At 33.8% G+C, this 20,258-nt stretch overlaps 1 protein-coding gene across 1 annotated transcript in view; it reads left to right on the top strand.

Moving 5' to 3' along the window:
- The window catches only part of CCSER1 (coiled-coil serine rich protein 1), a 1,275,856-nt gene that overhangs the window by 2,726 nt on the left and 1,252,872 nt on the right, over positions 1-20,258 (top strand). Inside the window, exon 2 of the mRNA XM_052642244.1 lies at positions 3,710-3,894. Coding sequence (XP_052498204.1) covers positions 3,710-3,894 — 185 coding nt within the window. The remainder of the gene's footprint in view (positions 1-3,709; positions 3,895-20,258) is intronic.

Genomic DNA, 20,258 nt, shown 5'->3' with positions numbered 1-20,258 from the left:
CAAGATCCTTTTTACAAATCTGCCTACTTTTTTCAATTTTTGATCTTGGTAGCCTTGTTTGTATTTTTGGTGATACTTGCTTAATTCTTTAACTATAATGTAATTATAAGAATGATAATGATGATGATACTGATGTGCCTCAAAATGGGATAAGCAGTTTCCATGCATTGTTTTATTTAATACTAACCAAAAATTTATGTGGAATTTAGTAACTAAAGTTTAGAATTAAGTTAAATAACCTTATGAAATCATACTCAGCAAATGGTGGACCTCAGATTGTAATGTAGGCAGTTCTTAAAAGAAATAACATGGAAAAGGGTTAAAGTATATTTACCCTGGTTAATTCTTATTTAGAAATGATGAGTTGCCTCAATGTCAAACTGTATAAAGTAAATATTATCTCTATGGAAACTAGGTAATGACCAACAATTATCTTGCTGGCTCTTAATCTGGTGACTGAGATCCTAATTCCAAGCCATTTAATACATTAAATTAATTTCACTGAATTTGACATCGTGATGCGTGTTCCTGGACATTAGGTGATTATTCATATTACCTATAGTTTGTAAAATAGAAAGAGATAGGCAAATAAGCTGGTAATGTAAAAAAGGAAAAGTTGGTTTCATACTACCTTTCATTTGTATCAATGGTAGATATTCATCTGCTGTTCATAAAGATTTTTAATTTGGAAGTTTAAAGCTCTTAAAGACATTTTATAGAAGAAAGAGTTGCTTAATTTCATAACACTAGCATTGGAAAAGGAAATGGCAACCCACTCCATTCTTGCCTGGAGAATCCCAGGGACTGGGAAGCCTAGTGGGCTGCCGTCTATGGGGTCGCACAGAGTCGGACACGACTGAAGCGACTTAGCAGCAGCAGCAGCAGCAGCTTATTCTGTATTTATTATACAATATGTTTAAAAAAGCATTTAACAAATATATGAATGTATTAGGTGTACATTCATATCAGAATTGTTAATGAGATGTTAGCTCTCTGGCAATTTAACCTTTATTTATTAGAGTAAAAACTTTCTAAAAAGAATAGGCATATGTTGACTTAATAGGTACTAGCCAAAAGTCTTTAAACCCATAGATGAGCCTGAACAAATCAGTTTCACTCATTTACAGATATTTGTTTTGATACTGTTTTTAGGCATTAAGGATATAGAAATGAACAAAACAAACTCCTCCCTCCATAAAGCTTACTGTGCAGTGGGAATACTCAATTAATTTATAAATAAATAAATGTCAGATGATGATAACTGCTGAGGATGGGTTTAAAGCAGAATAAAAGATTAGGATGTGGGGAGTGGGATTGTAGTTTGCATTTTTTTGAGCTTTATTGATATATAATTGACAAATAAATTAAGTGAATAAAGTGATTTTTTAATATATGTGTACATTTGAAAGGATCCCCTCCCTCAAGTTATTAACAGCCTCAGATCTTTATCTTATAATTGAAAGTTTGTACTTTTTGCCAGTCTTTCTCTATTTCCCCCACCTCCTAACCCCTGACAGCCACTTTTCTGCTGTTTTTATGAGTTCAACGCTGAAAAAAAGATTCCATATATAAGTGACCCCATGCAGTATTGGTCATATTGTGCATAATACTGCTGTGAATGTGGGAGTACAGAGATCTCTTTGTGGTGATGATTTTGTTGACTGTAGGTAGATTACCAGAAGTAAGGTTGCTGGCTCATATAGTAGCTCTGTTTTTAATTTCTTGAAGAACCTCCATACTATTTTCCAGAGTGACTGCACCAGTTTGTATTTCTACCAACAATGCACGAGGGTTCCCTTTTTTCCACATCCTCAAAAATACTTGTTATCTTTTGGACTCTTTGATAATAGCCATCTTAACAAAAATGAGGTAGCATCTCATTGGGGTTTTGATTTGCATCTCACAGATGATTAAGAATGTTGAGCTCTTTTCTTCATGTACCTGTTGGCCATTTGTATGTCTTATTTGGAAAAAAAAAGTTTACTTATGTCCTTTGCCTATTTTTTGTTGTTATTAAGTTATATGATTTTCTTGTATATTTGGCTATTAACCCCTTATAGGATGTATAATTTGCACATATTTTCTCCCATCCAGTTGGTTGTCTTTGTTTCTTTTTCTATTTTTTCTTGATTGTTTGCTTTTCTGTGCAGAAACTTTTTTGTTTGAAATATTCCTACTTGTTTGTTTTTGCTTTTATTTTCTTTGTTTTTGATATGTAATCCAAAGCATCATTATCAAGATCAATGTCAAAGAGCTTATTCCCCTGTTTACTTCTAGGAGGTTTACAGTTTCTGGTTTTAACTTTCAAGTCATTAATAAGTTTTGAATTGATTTTGGTATATGGTGTAAGATTCCAGTTTCATCTTTTTGCACATGACTGTTCATTTTCCCCAACATTTTCTATTGAAGAGACTGTCTTTTCCTCATTATATATGATTGGACTATTTGTCAAAAGTTAGTTGTCATATATTAATGGGTTATTTCTTTGCTCTCTGTTTTGTTCCATTAAGCTGTCTGTTTCTATGCCAATACCATACAGTTTTGATTACTATAGCTTTGTAACATAGTTTGAAACCAGGACTTGTAATTTCTCCAGCTTTGTTTTTCTTTCCCAAGATTGCTTTGGCTATCTAGAGTTATCTGTGGTTCCATACAAATTTTAGGATTGTGAAAAATGTCATCATGATTTTTGATGGGGGATTACATCAAATCTATAGGACCCTTTGGGTAGTACAGACTTTTTAAAAATATCAGTTCTTCCAATTTGTGAACATCAAACAACTTTATTTTTATTTTCATCATTTTCTTTCATCAGTGTCTTTTATAGTTTTCAGTGTATATGTTTTTCACCTCCTGGGTTAAGTTTATTCATAGGTATTTTATTCTTTTGATGCAATTGTAGATGTAATTGCTTTCTTTATTAATTTCTTTTTCTGAGAGTTTCTTGTTTTAGTTTTCATTTTAAGTATAGTGAATAGGTATTACTCAAAGTAACATATTGGAAAAAATTAGGGAGTAAGCCATAGAGACATTCAAGAAAAGTATATCAGTGCAAAGGCTATGGGGTAAAGATCTGAGGCTGGAGCATGCCTACAGTGTTCTAGAAACAGTGAGAGGTCCAGGGGTGGGGGGTAGTAGAAGATGAGGGTATAGATATGATATGATTAACAAGTGACCAGTGAGGAGAGCAAGGTCATATCATGAGGAACTCAGTAGCCCATTGGAATCATACCAGCTTTCTGACTAGAGGAATTATCATGATCAGTCTCACTTAAGTGTATCATTCTGATTATCATGTAGAAAGTAGATAGTGTGTTGATCAGAGAGAAGCAGGTAGGACTAGGGAGAGGCCAGAGATTATTTAGAAGTATTGCAGTAAGCAAGGCAAGCACTGATGGAGTTTGTGCCAGCATGTTAGTGGGGGAGATAGTGAGAAATGATCAGATTCTGTATATGATTTGAAGGTGATAAGGACAGGATTTGTTAATATGATTTATGTGAGGTATGAAGAAGTCAAGGATGACTCCAAAATATGGGGGCTACAAAGTGATGTACATAATTAAGTAAACTACTACTACTAATTCAAAAAGTTTTCTGTGATTGAGAATTATTGAATGGCACTAAGAGTTTCCCTTTTGCTTTCAGTGGAACTGTTATAAAAATACATTTAAGCATTTATATTAATTTTTATTTATTTATGTTTAAATAGTTCTTGCCAGTAGCCTCAGTCCATACCGTGAAGGAAGATTTATAGAGAGGCGACTGCGATCCTCATCAGAAGGAACTGCAGGGAGCAGCAGGATGATTTTGAAACCAAAAGATGGAAATGTAGAAGAAGTTAATAGTCTAAGGAAGCAAAGAGCAAGTTCATCATCTTCAAAAATGAACAGCATGGTAAGTATATACCTATGCTTGTGTATAATAAAATAATCCCATATATTACTGGCATGTTCATGCCTCTTGCAAAATGAAAACAGATTGAAGAACAGGCATCTCATATTTTTGTTGTTTCTTTTTTTAAACGATTTAAAAAAATGAAATATAGTTAATTTGCAAAATATATATATATACACACACATATACACATATATATATTTACACTTTTTCAGATTTTTTCCATTATGGATTATTACAACATATTGAATATGGTTTATTGTGCTATACAGTAGCTCCTTATTTATATACTTTACATATAGTATTGGGAATATATTACTCCAGAATGCCTAATTTACCTCTCTACCACTTTCTCCTTTGGTAACCATAAGTTTGTATTCTGTGTCTGTGGGTCCTTTTCTGTTTTGTAAATAAGTTCATTTATGTCATTTTTTTTAGATTATACATAAAAGTAATATCATATGATATTTGTCTTTCTCTATCTGACTGACTTCATTCACTTAACATGATAATCCCAAGGTATATCCATATTGGTGCAAATGGCATTATTTCATTTTTTATGGCTGAGTAATATTCTATTACATGTATGTATGCACGCACACAAACACACACACCACGTCTTCTTTATTGATTTATCTGTCAATGGAAAAACTTTAGGTTGCTTCCATGTCTTGGCTATCATAGTGCTGCACTATCATAAATAGTGCTGTTCATAGCAGCATGGCTTGCATGTATCTTTTCAAGTTGAAATTTTCTCTGGATATATGCACGGGGGTGGAATTGCTGTGTCATATGGTATTTCTAGTTTTAATTTTCAGAGGAACCTCCATATAATTTTCCATAGTGACCACCTACAGTGTAAGAGGCTTTCCTTTTCTCCACACCTTCTCTGGCAATTACTATATGTAGACTGTTCAATGATGGCCATTTCTGACCAGTATGTGATGATATTTCATTGTGGTTTTGATATGTGTTTCTCTAACAATTAGTGATGTTGAGCATCTTTTTATGTGCTTTTTGGCCGTCCGTATGAACTCTTTTTATGTTTGGGAAAATAATCCCTTGTCCATATCATCATATGCAAATATTTTTTCCCAGTCTGTAGGTTGCTTTTTCGTTTTGTCTATGGTTTCCTTCCCTGGTGGCTCAGAGGGTGAAGAATCTGCCTGCAATATAGGAGACTCAGGTTCGATCCCTGGATCGGGAAGATCCCCTGAAGAAGGGAATGGTAACCCATCCCAGAATTCTTGGCTGGAGAATTCCGTGGACAGTCCATGGCGTTGCAAAGAGTTGGACACAACTGACTGTGCAAAACACTGGCTGTGCAAAAGTTTTTAAATTTAATTAGGTTCCATTTGTTTATTTTCATTTTTATTTGCATGACTCTAGGAGGCAGATCCAGAAAGATCTTTCTGTAATGTATGTCAAAGAATACTCTGCCTGTTTTACTCTAGGAGTTCTATAGTATCTGGTCTTATATGTAGGTCTTTAATCAATTTTGAGTTTATTTTTGTATGTGGTGTTAGAGAATGTTTTAATTTCATTCTTCTACATGTATCTTTCCAGTTTTCCCAGCACTACTTATTGAAGAGTCTGTGTTTCGAAGGGAAACCTGGTCTGCATGGTTGTTGTTAAAAGTCAGAGAGGATAAGTTTTCACTTGAGACTCTTAGGGCAAATAGAAGCAACAGCAGGATAGTGACCCTTAAAACCTGTCTTCCTTACTTCCACAGAAAATACTATATTTTTATTCTAGAACAGGACCCTGTTATATGCAAGCTAAGAAACATGCTCTGACATCATCATTTCACAGTATTTCTTCACCCTCTAGCCACCTAAAAATTGTCCTGTTTAAAGCACACCTATGCCAGTGCTACTCTCAGATGCTTTAGTGGATTCTACTTTGCCCTTTCCTAATATAGTTCCCCTTCCACATAGGGTAAAGATCTTTGGGGGTCAAGGTGATATGCCCGTCCAAAGCTTTAACACGTTCTGGATGACTGAGACTCCAGATTCCTGGTATAAACTAGAAGCCTGCACATGAGGGTGGAAATGGGATGTGTGTAGGAGGGTAAGGTGTGAACCTGGACTTGTGAGCTGAGATGTCTTAAAGGTAATTGTATTAGCTCCCGCATAACACAGGATACAGCTAGGGTGGAAAAAGATGACATGTGAACTGCAGCCCAGAAGGTCTGTGGGACCTCAGGTCTCACAAAATTCTGGGATGGGCTTGCCTTTTGCATTCACTTTGCTCCCTTTGTCACAAATGTGTCCTTTCTCAGCGGTGTGTTTTTGATTTCTAGTGTTTAACAGTGTTTGTTTAAAAAAGATCTATCTCACCTACTTACTGATGGATATATGAGAAAAATGCTCAAAACTAAATCACTTATATCTGTATACAATTTAGATAATTATGTTTCAAATGAAAATATCAGGTCATCATTGAGGATTGCAATGTGAAAAAGCAGTAAGTTACTGAGACAACCTTGAGTGATAGCAAAGCCATTGTGCTTGAAGTTCAGGGTTCTAGCCATTAGGCCAGGCTTGGCCAGATTCTATGGATCAGTATCTACAAAACGATAGTAGTAGGTTTCTTGTTACTATTATGCTAAAAAATGATTATGTGTGTATTTATATTTGCGTATATAGATACATTACATTATTTTATATTTCATCTTTCTGACATTTGCTTTGAAAATATTATGTTATTATTGCAATAGTGCAATTGATTTTTTTGTCCAAAGACAAGAACATGTTAAAATAGATTTCCAATTGATGCAACATTAAAATTTATGGCCAGTGAATTATTGCAAAACATTTTTCCTCACCAGATTTCTATTATCCCTTTGTAGAGATGAATTTATATTAATAAGTGTGCACTGTTTATTACTGTCGCCAAAGTTGGGCCTTTTACATATTCTTTCTATATCATGTTTTTAATGCTATTGATGCATTTATATAATTGTCCTTGTAACACCACAAAATCATTATTCTTCTCAGATATGCTTTCAAGATTTAAAATTTTAAATGTCGAATGTAAAATAAGATTTTGTTATTTTATTTGCGGTTTTTTATAAATGTTCAAAAAGTGTACCTGCAGTGATGTAGATTGGCCACTAGATGTCAGGATCACACCATTGTCGTGATAGGGGAAACCTGACAATTGGGCAGAAACTTGGTTAGACCATTGTGCGTATTCACTGAATTCACAGGTAAGAGTTGTTGAAATAAATACTGACACACTGGAATTTGCGCGTGAAATGTATCAAATTACTTTATGACTATTTATTGGGACTTTGCAATAATGTCTCAATCTCTAATTTATAGTTTAATAGTTAATTCAACTTGCATAAATTGTATTATTTAACTCCTAGCATTATAAGGAAGGAATGCTAGGATTTTTTTTTTAAAGGTAATTGTAGCTATATGTGAAACAAGTGACATATATTTAGGAAATTATAGCTTTCTGTGTGAAAAATGGCACATATTTTCTATATTCTTCCAAAATAATAGAGGTGATTATATGTATTTGAGAATGCATGCACACCTCAGTTATTCTTTCCTTTTAGAAAAATAGTAGTAACATGTATTTTTAATACTTATTTCAGTGAAGGGACTACTCTTAATGCTTCACACATATTATCACATTCCATTCTCACAATATTATGAACTGAGTGAATTTGTTATTGAACACATTTTGCAAAAGAGGAAACTAAGGCAGTAAGAAGATAAGCAACTTGGTCAGAAACACAGTAAGTGGCAGAGATAGAATTTAGATTTGGATCCTTGTTCTCTTAACTATAAATTCTGCATGCTTTGAGTGACTGGGATAGATTTAAATTTAATTTTTCATCTTTCTTGTGTTATTTCTGTATAATGAAGTTAACACCTGTAAGGCAACCTATGCTTGCTCTAAGTCTAGACTACAATTGTCTATAAGGGATGCAAAAAGAAACAAAATTTAGTACTTACTCTGGATTTAAAATGTGGTAATATTTCTTGATATGTTGATGGACAGTATCAGATGAGAAATATCCAAAAAGGAACCCTGTCACAAAAGAAAGTATTTATACTTAGAAAGTGCTAGAGTACTTCATGTATTTCAAGAAGGTTTAATTCTACTGATGGGTATGGCTCTATTTTTAAGACGCTGAATGTTCCTCTGAATGATGAAAAATATTTCCTAATTGGTAATAGGTGAAAGAGACCAGAATGCTAGTGTTTTTGTACAGTTTGGATATACAGTATGAAAGGGAAAGGGCAGGATGTGTTAACTCTTTGAACATCAATGAGTCAGAAGAAATAGGACTTTGCGTACATTTATTATAAGAAATCAAGCATATCTGTAACAATTTGATAGACATTCAAATTTATTATAATTCTTCAAACTGATTTAAGTAGAGACTTCCCTTAATTTTCCTCTGAGTAACTTTCTTGATACTTTCCTTAGGATGGTCCAAACATTTAAAAATAGTCTTTCTAGAAATAGGCTCTTTCTTTTTCAAAGCTTTCCCTCCAGATTATGGTGTATAAATATAAGGATTAGTCTTGGTTTTTTCCAGAAACTTTACACAGTGAAGTCTAACTCCAGATATTTACCAGATCACCCTTTTCTGAAAAAAGGATTAATGTGAGGATAGATTTGTGTGTGTTAAACAATATGTAGCACCTAGAAGCACTAGAGAAAGTAAAGTGCCTGAGTGTATGAGAAAGGATACGCTGGGCTACATAAAGAGCAAATAACCTCCAGATCCAAGTGACTTTATAATATAGATTCATTTCTTGCTCAGGCTACATGTTCCTTGTGGAAGGTGCTGGAGTTCCATGAAGTGTCTCCTCCTATGTCCAGGCTGTTGAAGGAGCAGCCATTGCAAACACTGCCTTTCACTGTGGTAAAAAGAGATCTCTGGAGGCCTCGTCCCAGTAATAAATGTTTTACTTGTGAGAGACTTCATTTCCTCTCACAACTCATTGAGCAAATCTGATCACCTGGCCCCAGCTACCCACAAAAGGGACCTGGGAGTAATCCGTCCATGTGTCTACAGGATGTAGACTCAGACATTGGGTCAGGGGCACTATTATCATCTTCCCAAATAGTATATTGTATCTCAGTTCTTTCAGTTAACTGAGATTTCCTGCTTACCTCATCCCTCCTTTTTGTTTACTGGCATTTAATGGTCATAAAGTCAAATTATGCCTCACACTGAGTTTGTCACTATGGTTCAGAAAGAGAAAAACATCTTGGAATTGAAAAATTCATTCTAACTGCAAGTTTTGTCTTCTGAGATGTGTTCTCTTCCTGACTGAAAAGCCTTGTATATATCTAAATAACTTGACTCCAGGTTTGGGAATCCTACTATATTTGGAAATTCTTGTTTTTATTACGGTAAAAGCTGGTTTGGAAAGTTGTGTTAGTTTTAGATTACTCAGCAAATGTGCACAGAGTTGCCCTGAACTATTTGTGCTGAGTGATTCTGACAGTGTTCACTTAAGGCCGCTTTTATTCTGACACAGTGTAATTCCTCTCATTTGCAGTTTGGCATCCTGCTGCTTTTGTGTAGAAACTGTGAATAGCATAGTAAAAACAAGAACTGTAGAACTTCTTCTCTAGAAGAATGGATCAGACTTACAGTTGAGAAAAAAAAGTAGTGACTTGCATATCATCAGCATTTCATGTTGTATTTTAATTCTTTTAATTCTATTTTATATGTTGAAATCTAGAATTTAAATATTATTGACAATAGTTGAATAAGACTAATAAAACCCTGTGTTAAATGGCAAAGCACTTAACTCTGCATTCACTTTCTTCTGGGGCCTACTGTTTTCTCCTTTGTTACCATTTTCTATATTCATTCATCCATTCATCAATTCATTCACAGTTTCTTTCAATAAATGTTTATTGAAAACTTAATACTTTGTTCTCAGAACTTTACTTGGAAAATGCAAAGATGAAAGAGACAGCCCTTGAGGATTTTATAGTTCCAAATTGGGAGACATTAACCTAATCTAATCAATGCAATAGATTTAACCATTTTGACCATCTTAAAATTCAGAATGTGTGGGGGCATGCTTGATTTGGGTTGTGACCATTGATATCAAAAGTTAAAAGGATTAAAAAAGGCCACAACAATTTCTGTATCCCAGTGTACAAATTGACACTTTTAATTGTATGCATGCCTCCCTGGCTAATTTTTAGAATTGAGGATAGTGATAGTGGTGAGAAGGAACTCTGAGAGATATTGGGACAGTAGGAAGAGGGTACAAAATTACTGTTTAAAGAATCAGTTTTAAAACATCCCACCTCTACTCTCCACTGGGAAAATTGCTTTCCTGGGCTTGTTTAGTATATGCACGTTCACATTTCCATTTTGTGGCATGAAAGTTGTTCAGGCTCAAAATTAAGAGCAAATGAAAGATAATTAGAAGATCTAATTTAAGAAATTTCTCCTCTTAATCCTGAAATCTTAAATAAGACTTTCAAATACATAAAAATGTTAATGGCTTTTTGAGAGTTAAAGATCTCAGCATTCATGGAACATTGTGAATGGAATTAAAGCTAATATCATTGCATGCTACAAGGACAGTTAGTGAGAAAAGGAAGTCATTAATCTATTTAAGAAAATGGGGGCATACAAATCATTCTCCTCGATCCTTATATATTGTAAGAAGGAGAGTCATAAGTATCAGTCATTACACATTCAATTAAATTTGTTGATAAGTAGTATATTAATTTTAGATTAATAGCCCTACTCCATAATGCCTTTATTGATTTTTCTAGTTACTTATTATACTTTTCCTATCAATGTCCTTCTAAGTTGTCTTTGGCACTCACTATATAGTTATTTGAATATGTCTCATTTTATTATTTTATTTCATTCAGTCTTTTAAATGGAAGACATTTTGTGTATATTAGCATTTCTTATAGCACTTAAAGTGCCAGGTGTACAATAAGTATTGGTGAATTAAAGGTAAACTAGCTAATTAGGTTGTGATATAGATACTATAGATATGAATTAAGGTCTTTAGTACAATCACTGTGTCTGGTATGGTTATGCATATTTTTTATATTCTTAATTTATGCAGATGTACAGATGTTTCTATGATACACTGTTTGATAAAACTCTGGGTTTTGATGCTAAGTACTTTATCAAGACCATATCAACTTTGATATTGTTCCCATAGAAACATCATTCATTTAGGATGATCAACTTTATAGAATGGCTTTTAGGATCCTATCAGTGCAATAGTTATGGACTGGCCATACAAAGAGGGCAAGAAATAGTCAATTGTTTGTGATACTATTGAGAACCCATTAAATACATACAAGTTCTAAGTCAGGTATGTCTGTGAGGGTTGGGAGATGGAGGGGGTTGAAGACTTAGTGTTTAATGGGGTCAGAATTTTGGTTTAGGAAAGGGAAAAGTTAGGAGATGGATGATAGTGAGAGTTGCACAGCAATATAAATGTACTTAGTGCCACTGAACTGTACAGTTAAATATGGTTAAAACGGTTTGTTTTAATTAAGTGACTTTTACCACAGATTTTTAAATTAATATGTATCACCTACATATATTATTTATTCCATCTCCTTTTCTTATAAACTTGTAGATTCAGAATTGCCTTAAAAAAAAAGAAGAATGAGGTAAAATATTCCATTCTTTTTTTTTTTTTTTTTTTTGGTCTTTTCACTTAAGCTTTTGGGATGAGTGATTTTTTTTTGAAGCTGTCATAATTTATATGTTTGGTGCACAATGCTATGAATAACATATTCAGAGAGAAAAATCACTTCATCTTCAAATACTTTACCATCAGTTGTAAGTAATTGCAGTATCCTAATTATTAGCATTTCTCTTCATACAGTTCACATGAAAATGTCCATAACACCTAATTTTCCCCTCTGTGATTACATTATTCAAATTTACTAGTTTGTTCAGGCTGATGTAACAAAATATCACAGACTGAGTAGCTTATAAATGGCAGAAATTTATTTACCACAGTTCTGGAGGGTGGGAAGTCCAAGATCAAAGTGGCAGCCTGGTTCCTGATTTGTAGCCAGCACTTTCTTGCTGTGTCTGATGGAAGGAGTTGGGATCTCTCTGGAGTTTCTTTTATGCAGGCACTAATCCTGTTTATGAAGAATCTACCCTGATGACCTAGCACCTCCCAAAGGCCCCCATTTTAATACCATCATCTTTAGCAATTAGTATTTCAACATAAGAATTTTGGGGGTACACAAACATTCAGGGCAATAGCAATAAGTGATCACATTTTAGTAATAGCAATATTCAAAGCTTTATTAAGAATAGTACATATTTCTATTATTATTTATAAAGGAAATAATAAGACCAATAGTAGAAGAAAATTATAGATTTTTTTCTCTAACCACACTATCTGGGCTACTGTCAGACACTTTATGTTGTTGTGGTTCAGTCTCTAGGTCGTGACTGATGCTTTGTGAGCCCATAGACTGCAGTACTCCAGGTTTCCCTGTCCTTCACTATTTTCCAGAGTTTGCTCAAATTCATGTCCGTTGCATCCATGATGCTATCTAACCATCTCATCCTCTGCTGCCCTCTTATCCTTTTGCATTCAAGCTTTCCAGCATCAGGGTCTTTTCCAGAGAGTGCGCTGTTGACATCAGGTAGCCTAAGTGTTGGAGCTGTAGCTTTAGCATCAGTCCTTGCAATGAATATTCAGGACTGATTTCCTTTAAGATTGACTGGTTTGATCTCCTTGCTGTCCAAGGGACTCACAAGAGTCTTTTCCAACACCACAGTTTGAAAGTATCCATTCTTCTGCACTTAGCCGTCTTTATGGTTCAACTCTCACATCTCTACCTGACTACTGGAAAAACTATAGCTTTGACTGTATGGACTTTGTTGGCAAAGTAATGTCTCTGTTTCTTAATATACTGTCTAGGTTTGTCATAGTTTTTCTTCCAAGGAGCAAGCATCTTTTAATTTCATGGCTTCAGTCACCATATGCAGTGACAACTTTATATCCCTCTGAAATTAAGAAATTGAAAAATTAAGGTTGTTTACCTTTTAATCTTGGATTAGAATGAAAAGATGGCAGTTTTATTTTTAATTGGATCAGTTAATGTCAATTTTCTGAAAGATGAAAACTGTTTATGTCTTGTTTAGGTAACCAGATGAGCTGACACAGCATTCATAGCATGAGAAAGAATATTTATTGACTCAAGATCCCTGGAAAATCTTGATCATCTGAACAGCTGCGTAGTCTGTAACATGTAATTGACCTTGAAGAAAATAACTTATATTTTCTGAGGGAATAGTCATTGGCATTTGAAGTTTTTACATTATTCTAGTTACACAGTGAAAAAAAGTTTATTCTTCCTAGGATTACTCTATTATTTTGAAATTTAAATACAAGCTATTAAATTAATTTTCATAAATTAAAAAAGCAAAACAAGTTTTGACTTTGAAGGTCAAGAAAAATATTGTAGTAAAATTATATGTAATGCGTTATAATCACTTTATAGAAAAGATATATTTTAATGTTAATATTATTTTTCAAATAATTTTTAACAATCAAGACAAATGTTTATAATTATTTCAGAAACCGTCATATCGCAACTCAGAATAAGAAAGTGTGATTTACTAATGAATCAAACATATACATTTCACACTTTTCCTATGTGATGATATTTTTGTTTAGTCATTCTTAATTTAGAGTAGTTGTCATTTTATCACTTTTATAATTTAATTCAGTGTTCATGTCACTCTAGTTCTAAAAGTTTGCTCTGAAATTCCTCCTTTTTAAATACCTTTTGTTCTTAGCCTGGTCCATTCAACTGGCAACAACCCAAGTGCTTTTATTTCTTTCCATCCTTCAGGCTTTTTATTGTATACATTTGTAATTCTTTTACAAAATTATGCTTATAATGCTTGGCTGGTTGTCTTCAACATTATCCACTGATTAGTTTATGCTTCAGTGAGAAACACAAAGAATGTTTTTTGTCAAGAGAGACTCAACACAAATCCGAACTTTTATCAGGTGTCAAGAGGTACAAGTGGAGCAGAAAGAGGTCTGGAATACCAACCCACCTTACCAGCTCCTTTGTACATCTGGGAAGGACTGGCCCAGACTGTTGGATAGAGTTTGGATTCTTAGATGTATATAATTGCCTCATTAACACAGAAAGAGCCAATCAATACAAAATTTCTCATTGTTTTTCTTTATAATTATAGTCTTCATGCTGTATACTACATTCCCAGAACTTACCTTGTAAGTGAAAGTTACATTTCACGTGGTCAAACAGATGCATTGAAAATCACAGTGTATTAGACTTATGGCAATAGAATGAGAGGTTTGTGAAAAAGGTATTTGCATAAGGAAAGTTGCTAAAAATCCAAGGACTGAAACTTTGGAGTGGACCTGGAAAAAATATGCAGAGAATTGACTTTTGCTCTCATAGTTTATGGCTACTGTCCCTTTCTCCCCTATCTATGCTACTATCCTATTTCAGTTTTTATACAATGATTCTCAATCCTTCTCTTCCGTTTCTAAGGCCTTACTGGAGAAACAGCAATAATGTTATTTAAACTAGGACCTTCCTTTGAGAGTCCACGTAATATGTTTCAGTAATTAAGTCTACCCTCCCTACTGTCACCCACAATATACTTTTTTTTTTTTCTTCAAATTGACAGCAGCAAGTTGATCCAAAGACAGTGGCAGAAGTTTTGTGCATTGTGCAAGCAACATGCATTTGACACTTGCCAACTAGGAGAGCACCATGTGTAGCCCACTCCTGTTTTACTCTCTTGTCTTTCACTGCTTTTTCTGCTTTGTCTCCTTTGGAGCTTTCTGTGGATTGTGCTTCAAGCTGGCTGTGGTCCAAGAGGAACTTGCGTACAGTGTGTGCACACAAAGGGGAGGTTGGAGTTTTCAGCATGACTTCAGAAGGGAAGAAAATCTATTAAATACCTTTAGTTTCCCAAATTATAGGAAAAGTAATAATGTATTAAAATGTAGTAAATTAATAAATTCTTAAACAATTTTATAGTATTTTCTTGCTTTTACACACTTTTTTCAATGCCTTTAGTGCCTTCTAGTATTTAGTGTCTTATAAGAACGTGCTATTTTGTTTTCTGTTTGCAAAACTTGTCTGGAATAAAATCATATGGCTTAGGAACCAAAGGCAAATTGTTTCTTCTAACACATGAAAATGATCAAAGTAGACAAATTTACAAGGTAGGAGTTCTTTTCATGTCATGTAAGTATGACTTTTTAGTTTTTTAAATAAGCAAAGATAGTGTGATAAAAGGAACAAGTGATGGGGAAAGGACACCAAATTCTAGTCTCATATCTTTCACTTAATAATAGTACCCACCTCATCGGTTGTTTTAAGGATCAAATACTATATTTTATGTGAAAAGGCTTTATAAAATCTAAAGTACTATATTAATGAAAATGACACATTTATTAATATGAGTTGAAGCCAGAAACAAATAAAATAGCATTGACTTTTCCAGTATCCACTTAGAAAGGAAAACATTTTAAGAGCCAAACTCACATTTAAAGTTCTCATGACCGTAAGTTGAGTGGTCTCCTTTAAGCCACCACAAAAATAATCCTTAAAAATTCAAGTAATATTAATATATAAGTTAATGCTTTATAAAGGTAGCCTACTATTTACCTGATTTCTCATTTATTTTTCAGAAATTCTTACATTTTTCAAAATCAATTTATGTGGCTTAGAAAAAACTGAGATGTACACTTAAGATTTGCATATTTTGCTATGTTTGTGTTATACTTTAATTAGAAAGTTTACTCCACAAGTTATTTTCTGATTGTGATATTAGGAAAAATGCATCTGCCATCAGCCAAGTGTCTTGGCTGTTTACAAAGAAACTTAATTTGCATCCTTTTTCTTCTTAGATAAAAAAGTTTAAACATTGTGGACATTTATATGAACACTCACATAATGCCCTGATAAATTACTTAATTTAAAAGTATCTTCTGTTAAATCTGAAGTTAATATTATCAAAAAGAGTAATAGTCAGTGACTTCCAGAACAAAAGAATAATGTTGCACAGTGAATTATAGAGTAACTTATTTTACTTTAAATATAAATTTTGAGCTATAGTGTATTTACTAGTGGTAGTAGTCTGTTCTGAGATAACTTAAGATCCCTAAACATTTGTGAGAGAAACTTTTGTGACACACTCAAGTTTTTGCTTTTGTCTTTCTTCTTTCTCCTGGAAGAATACATCTACCAGTAGGATAGTCAGCTTGAATATTTGAACTGCATGAATTTGAACAGGGAGAGGAGTAACCAGCTGTCAGATAGTTCATATGATGTATTAGGTGCTGGTTGGAATGAGACAGTATATCTCAGCATGCTGTTGCCTTCAGTAGATTTATATTCCAAAGAAATGTGGATACATTAATACAAATAGCGATTTCAAATGAAAAGAAGATCAGCCACCTAGCTATGGTTCATGAATCACAGTGATAAAAGGGTTCACTGTGCCTTTTATTTTTTAATAATAATAATGAAAGTAGAAATTATTGCTGAGTCGAGTGGGTGCCAGGGTACACTGATCCTAAAGATTTAACTTGACCCAGCAATCCACTGGAAGCTGCTATAGCTGAGAGAAAAGAACTAAGCAGAGATGCTGGGCTTATATTTAGAATTAGAGAAAGGAACTATTAATGCATGCTTTTCTCCAGTTGCGTTCATCTCTCTAGGAAATCCTGCATGACAAAAGAGAGTTGGGACACTATTAAGTTTTATAAAGTGATACTATAGTTGCTTGAAGGGAACTTACTATTACACTGCTGGAAGCCTGTAAGGTCTGTTGACTAAAGAAGTTCAAAGATAGTCACTGTTGTTCAGTATATAGTTTTGTTTTGTATGTTTTGATTCAGTGCAGTGGGGTCAGACATAAAGGATGGTAATGTCTTTGGCGTTTTAGGATTCTCTCCTTGTTGTTATAAGTAGACTATTATGTAATTTTAAGGAAATCAGAACTGCTGACCATACAAATGGTTTTCACAGAAATTGCTTTTTGCTCTATTCAAACAACAACATAAAGTGATTTTCTGATTATTGACACTGTGACTTTGCTAAAAATTCCTATATTATTTTAAAATTAAGAATCATTTTGCCATAAAAAGCAAATTATTCTGGTTCAATAAGCAAACCTATTTTATTAAAGCAATAGATAAAAACTTCATTAGAAATACTTTTTCTTTTTCCTCTCTGAAACAGGATCACATTAATAAAACCACAATAAAATTGTTAAGGGTAAAGAAGCAGCCCAAATTGAAGAAAAATGCAAAAGATGATTCTATTATGTGGACTTAATGGGCAAGCAAAGTGAATTTTCAGTTGAACCCAGTGCTAGCTATGTGCCCTGGATATATGTTACACACTGTTTGAAGGGCATGGCAACCAAGAGGAGGTCACCATAACTTACTTGTGGCAGCTGAGTTCTGTGATATTAAAAAGAAAATCTTTCATTAAAATAAAAAATCTAGGTTTCCTGTGAGGGTCATTGAATTCCTACGTTCTAAAAAGACAGGTTCCTTACTCACGAGGAAACTACCTGGAAGAGGTAGGAAATGACTAGTTCTGGAATCTGTTCCAGGTCTTAGTAATGTATCAAACAGGAAGCAACCTACTAACAGCTCAGAAAAATAGAAATAAGGGGGTGTACAGTGATCCTTCATATCCATGAGTTCCACATTCATGGATTCAACCAATTGGATAAAATATGTTTTTTAGGATTCCTGAAAATTGCAAAGAGTGTTGAATTTGCTGGGCACTGGCAATTATTTACATAGTATTTACATTGTAATTTAGCCATTCCTTTCTCCAGGGGATCTTCCCTATCCAGGGACAGAACCTGGGACTGCTACATTGCAGATCAAAGGCAGATTCTTTACTGACTGAGCCACCAGAGAAGCTCTAGATATGATGCATAATTTAGTGGCTCAGACTGTAAAGAATCTGTAACGCGGGAGACATGGGTTCCATTGCTGAGTTGGGAAGATCACCTGGAGGAGGGCATGGCAACCCACTCCAATATTCTTGCCTGGAGACTCCCCACGGACAGAGGTGCCTGGCAGGTTGCAGTTCATAGGGGTTCAAAGAGTCAGACACGACTGAGCAACTAAGCACAGCACAAAGATGATTTAAAGTGTTTGGGAGGATCTGGGTAGGTACTGTGCAAATACTATGCTTGCTTTATATAAGGGATTTGAGTATCTGTGAATTTTGGTGTCCAAGGGGTGTTGGAAGCAGTTCCCCTTAGATACTGAAGAAGGGCTATAATTAGCTTTTAGTAATTGGTGAGACAGCGAAGATTTAAGTAAGATGAATACAAATTATTTATTAGCCAAGAACACTGTGGGCTATCTACCTTGGCCAGAAACTGGGTTAGGCATTGTGTATTTAAAGAATTGTAAAACAGTTTTCATTTTTGTCTTTCTTTTCAAGGTTATATCACATTTTTGTTCAGAAAAATGTCTTTGCATAAAATGCCATATCCAAAAAACAGAAATTGTAGGAAGTAGAACTCAGATGAGTAGAATGAGCTGTCTTCCTCTCTTGCCTTTTCTTCTTTCTTTCCCTTTCTGTTTACCTCTTCTTAAAGATATGACTAAAAATAACAAAATTTAATTGGGTATCAATAGTATCAGATTTAAGAGAGCAGGTAAGCTATATATTGCTTCTTTTACTATTCCCTCATGTCAATCTTTTACTTAAAAAGATAAAAGGAACCAAATTTACTTTGAGACTATACAAAACCAGCATCAACTAGGTTATAACAAGTAAGTTTAATTTTGCTAAATACATTATGTTTTTATTTTATAATAACTTCATATTTACAGGAAAGTTAGAAGAATTATGCCAAAAGTCCCCTTATATCCTTTATATAAACTCATCAGTCTTTAAATTTTTACCTTTTTCCTCTCTTTCTTATTATCTCATACATAGACATATGTGTCATTTTTATCCTTTATATAAATTCATTAGTCTTTACATTTTTACATTTTTCCTCTTTCTTTCTTATTATCTCTAATACATAGGCACATATGTCATTTATATCATCCTCCTAAAGCATGTGAGAGTTATTTTACACATCATGACTCTTTATTCTTAAATACTTCAGCATGTATTTTCTAAGAATAAGGATATTCTCTTATATATCAGATTAAGTACCAAAATTAGGAATTTTAACCTTGACATATTATCTTATTTAACATAAATCCACATTCAATTTTTCCAAATTGTCTCATTAAAAAAAACAAAAACAAAAAAAATGCAACACAACAGGTTCCAATCTAGAACCATGTGTTATATTTAACTGTAAGGTAACTTTACCCTCTTCTTAATCTGGGGTAGTTCCTCACCATTCTTTATCTCACATGCCATTAACACTCACGACAGTTATATTTTTTTTTTTTGTAGAATGTTCTCTAATTCATGTTTGTCTGGCATTTCCCTGTTAGGTTCAGCTTATGCAGTTTTTGGCAGGAAAACTACATGTGTAATATTTGTGTTCTTAGTGGATCCTATCAGGAAGTATATGATGTCAGTTTGTATCATGACTGGTGATATTACATTTGATCCTTTGGTAAAGGTTGCATTTACTAGGTTTCACTACTGTAGAGTTGCTATAATTCCCCTTGCTAATTAATAAGTACTCTCTGAAAAGATACTCTGAAAGTTATGTATTAATAAATACTGTTTTACACCATTTTTTTACCCAGAAGGTTTAGTATCCATTGGTTCCTTCCCACATTATTTTTTCTATGATACTTCGGTGGTAATGATTATGTAGCTTTGTCATCGCCTCCATGTTTATTAGTTGGCAATCTGTTATACAGACGTCTTTTCCCTGTTCCTCTGTCCTTTCCCTTTTCCTCTGTTTGTTCAACAGGTTATAATCCATTATAATTATTATTTTTTTTTGATGCTCAAATTATTCTAGGTTAGATCTGGAGGAGCTCCTTCAAGGTGGCTCCTGAATTTACTTTAAGGAATCCATTCATGAATATCTACTTTGAATGGTGTAACACTGAGTGAGAAGTTCATAGAAGAGGGCCAGCTTTAGCAAGAACTATGAGTATGTGTCTGACAGAGCTTCTGGTTCTGGAACTGGAAATATTTTATTGAATACTATTGTACTATACATTGGTATTATGCATTTCAGGTTATCTACCTATCCCACAGTAATTTCAAAAGAAACTGCCCATTAATGGTTTACTGCTAAACCCTATTTGAAATACATGTTTAATTTTATTTGGGGTTGAGTTGGCCTTTTGTAATAAATAAGATAAATAAATTTATATACTATTCTATTCATTTATTCAGAGTGTTTATTAATTATC

The sequence above is a fragment of the Budorcas taxicolor genome, chromosome 6 (genome assembly GCF_023091745.1).
Source record: "Budorcas taxicolor isolate Tak-1 chromosome 6, Takin1.1, whole genome shotgun sequence".
Lineage (NCBI taxonomy): Eukaryota > Metazoa > Chordata > Mammalia > Artiodactyla > Bovidae > Budorcas > Budorcas taxicolor.
This window is presented reverse-complemented; position numbering and strand designations above follow the sequence as displayed.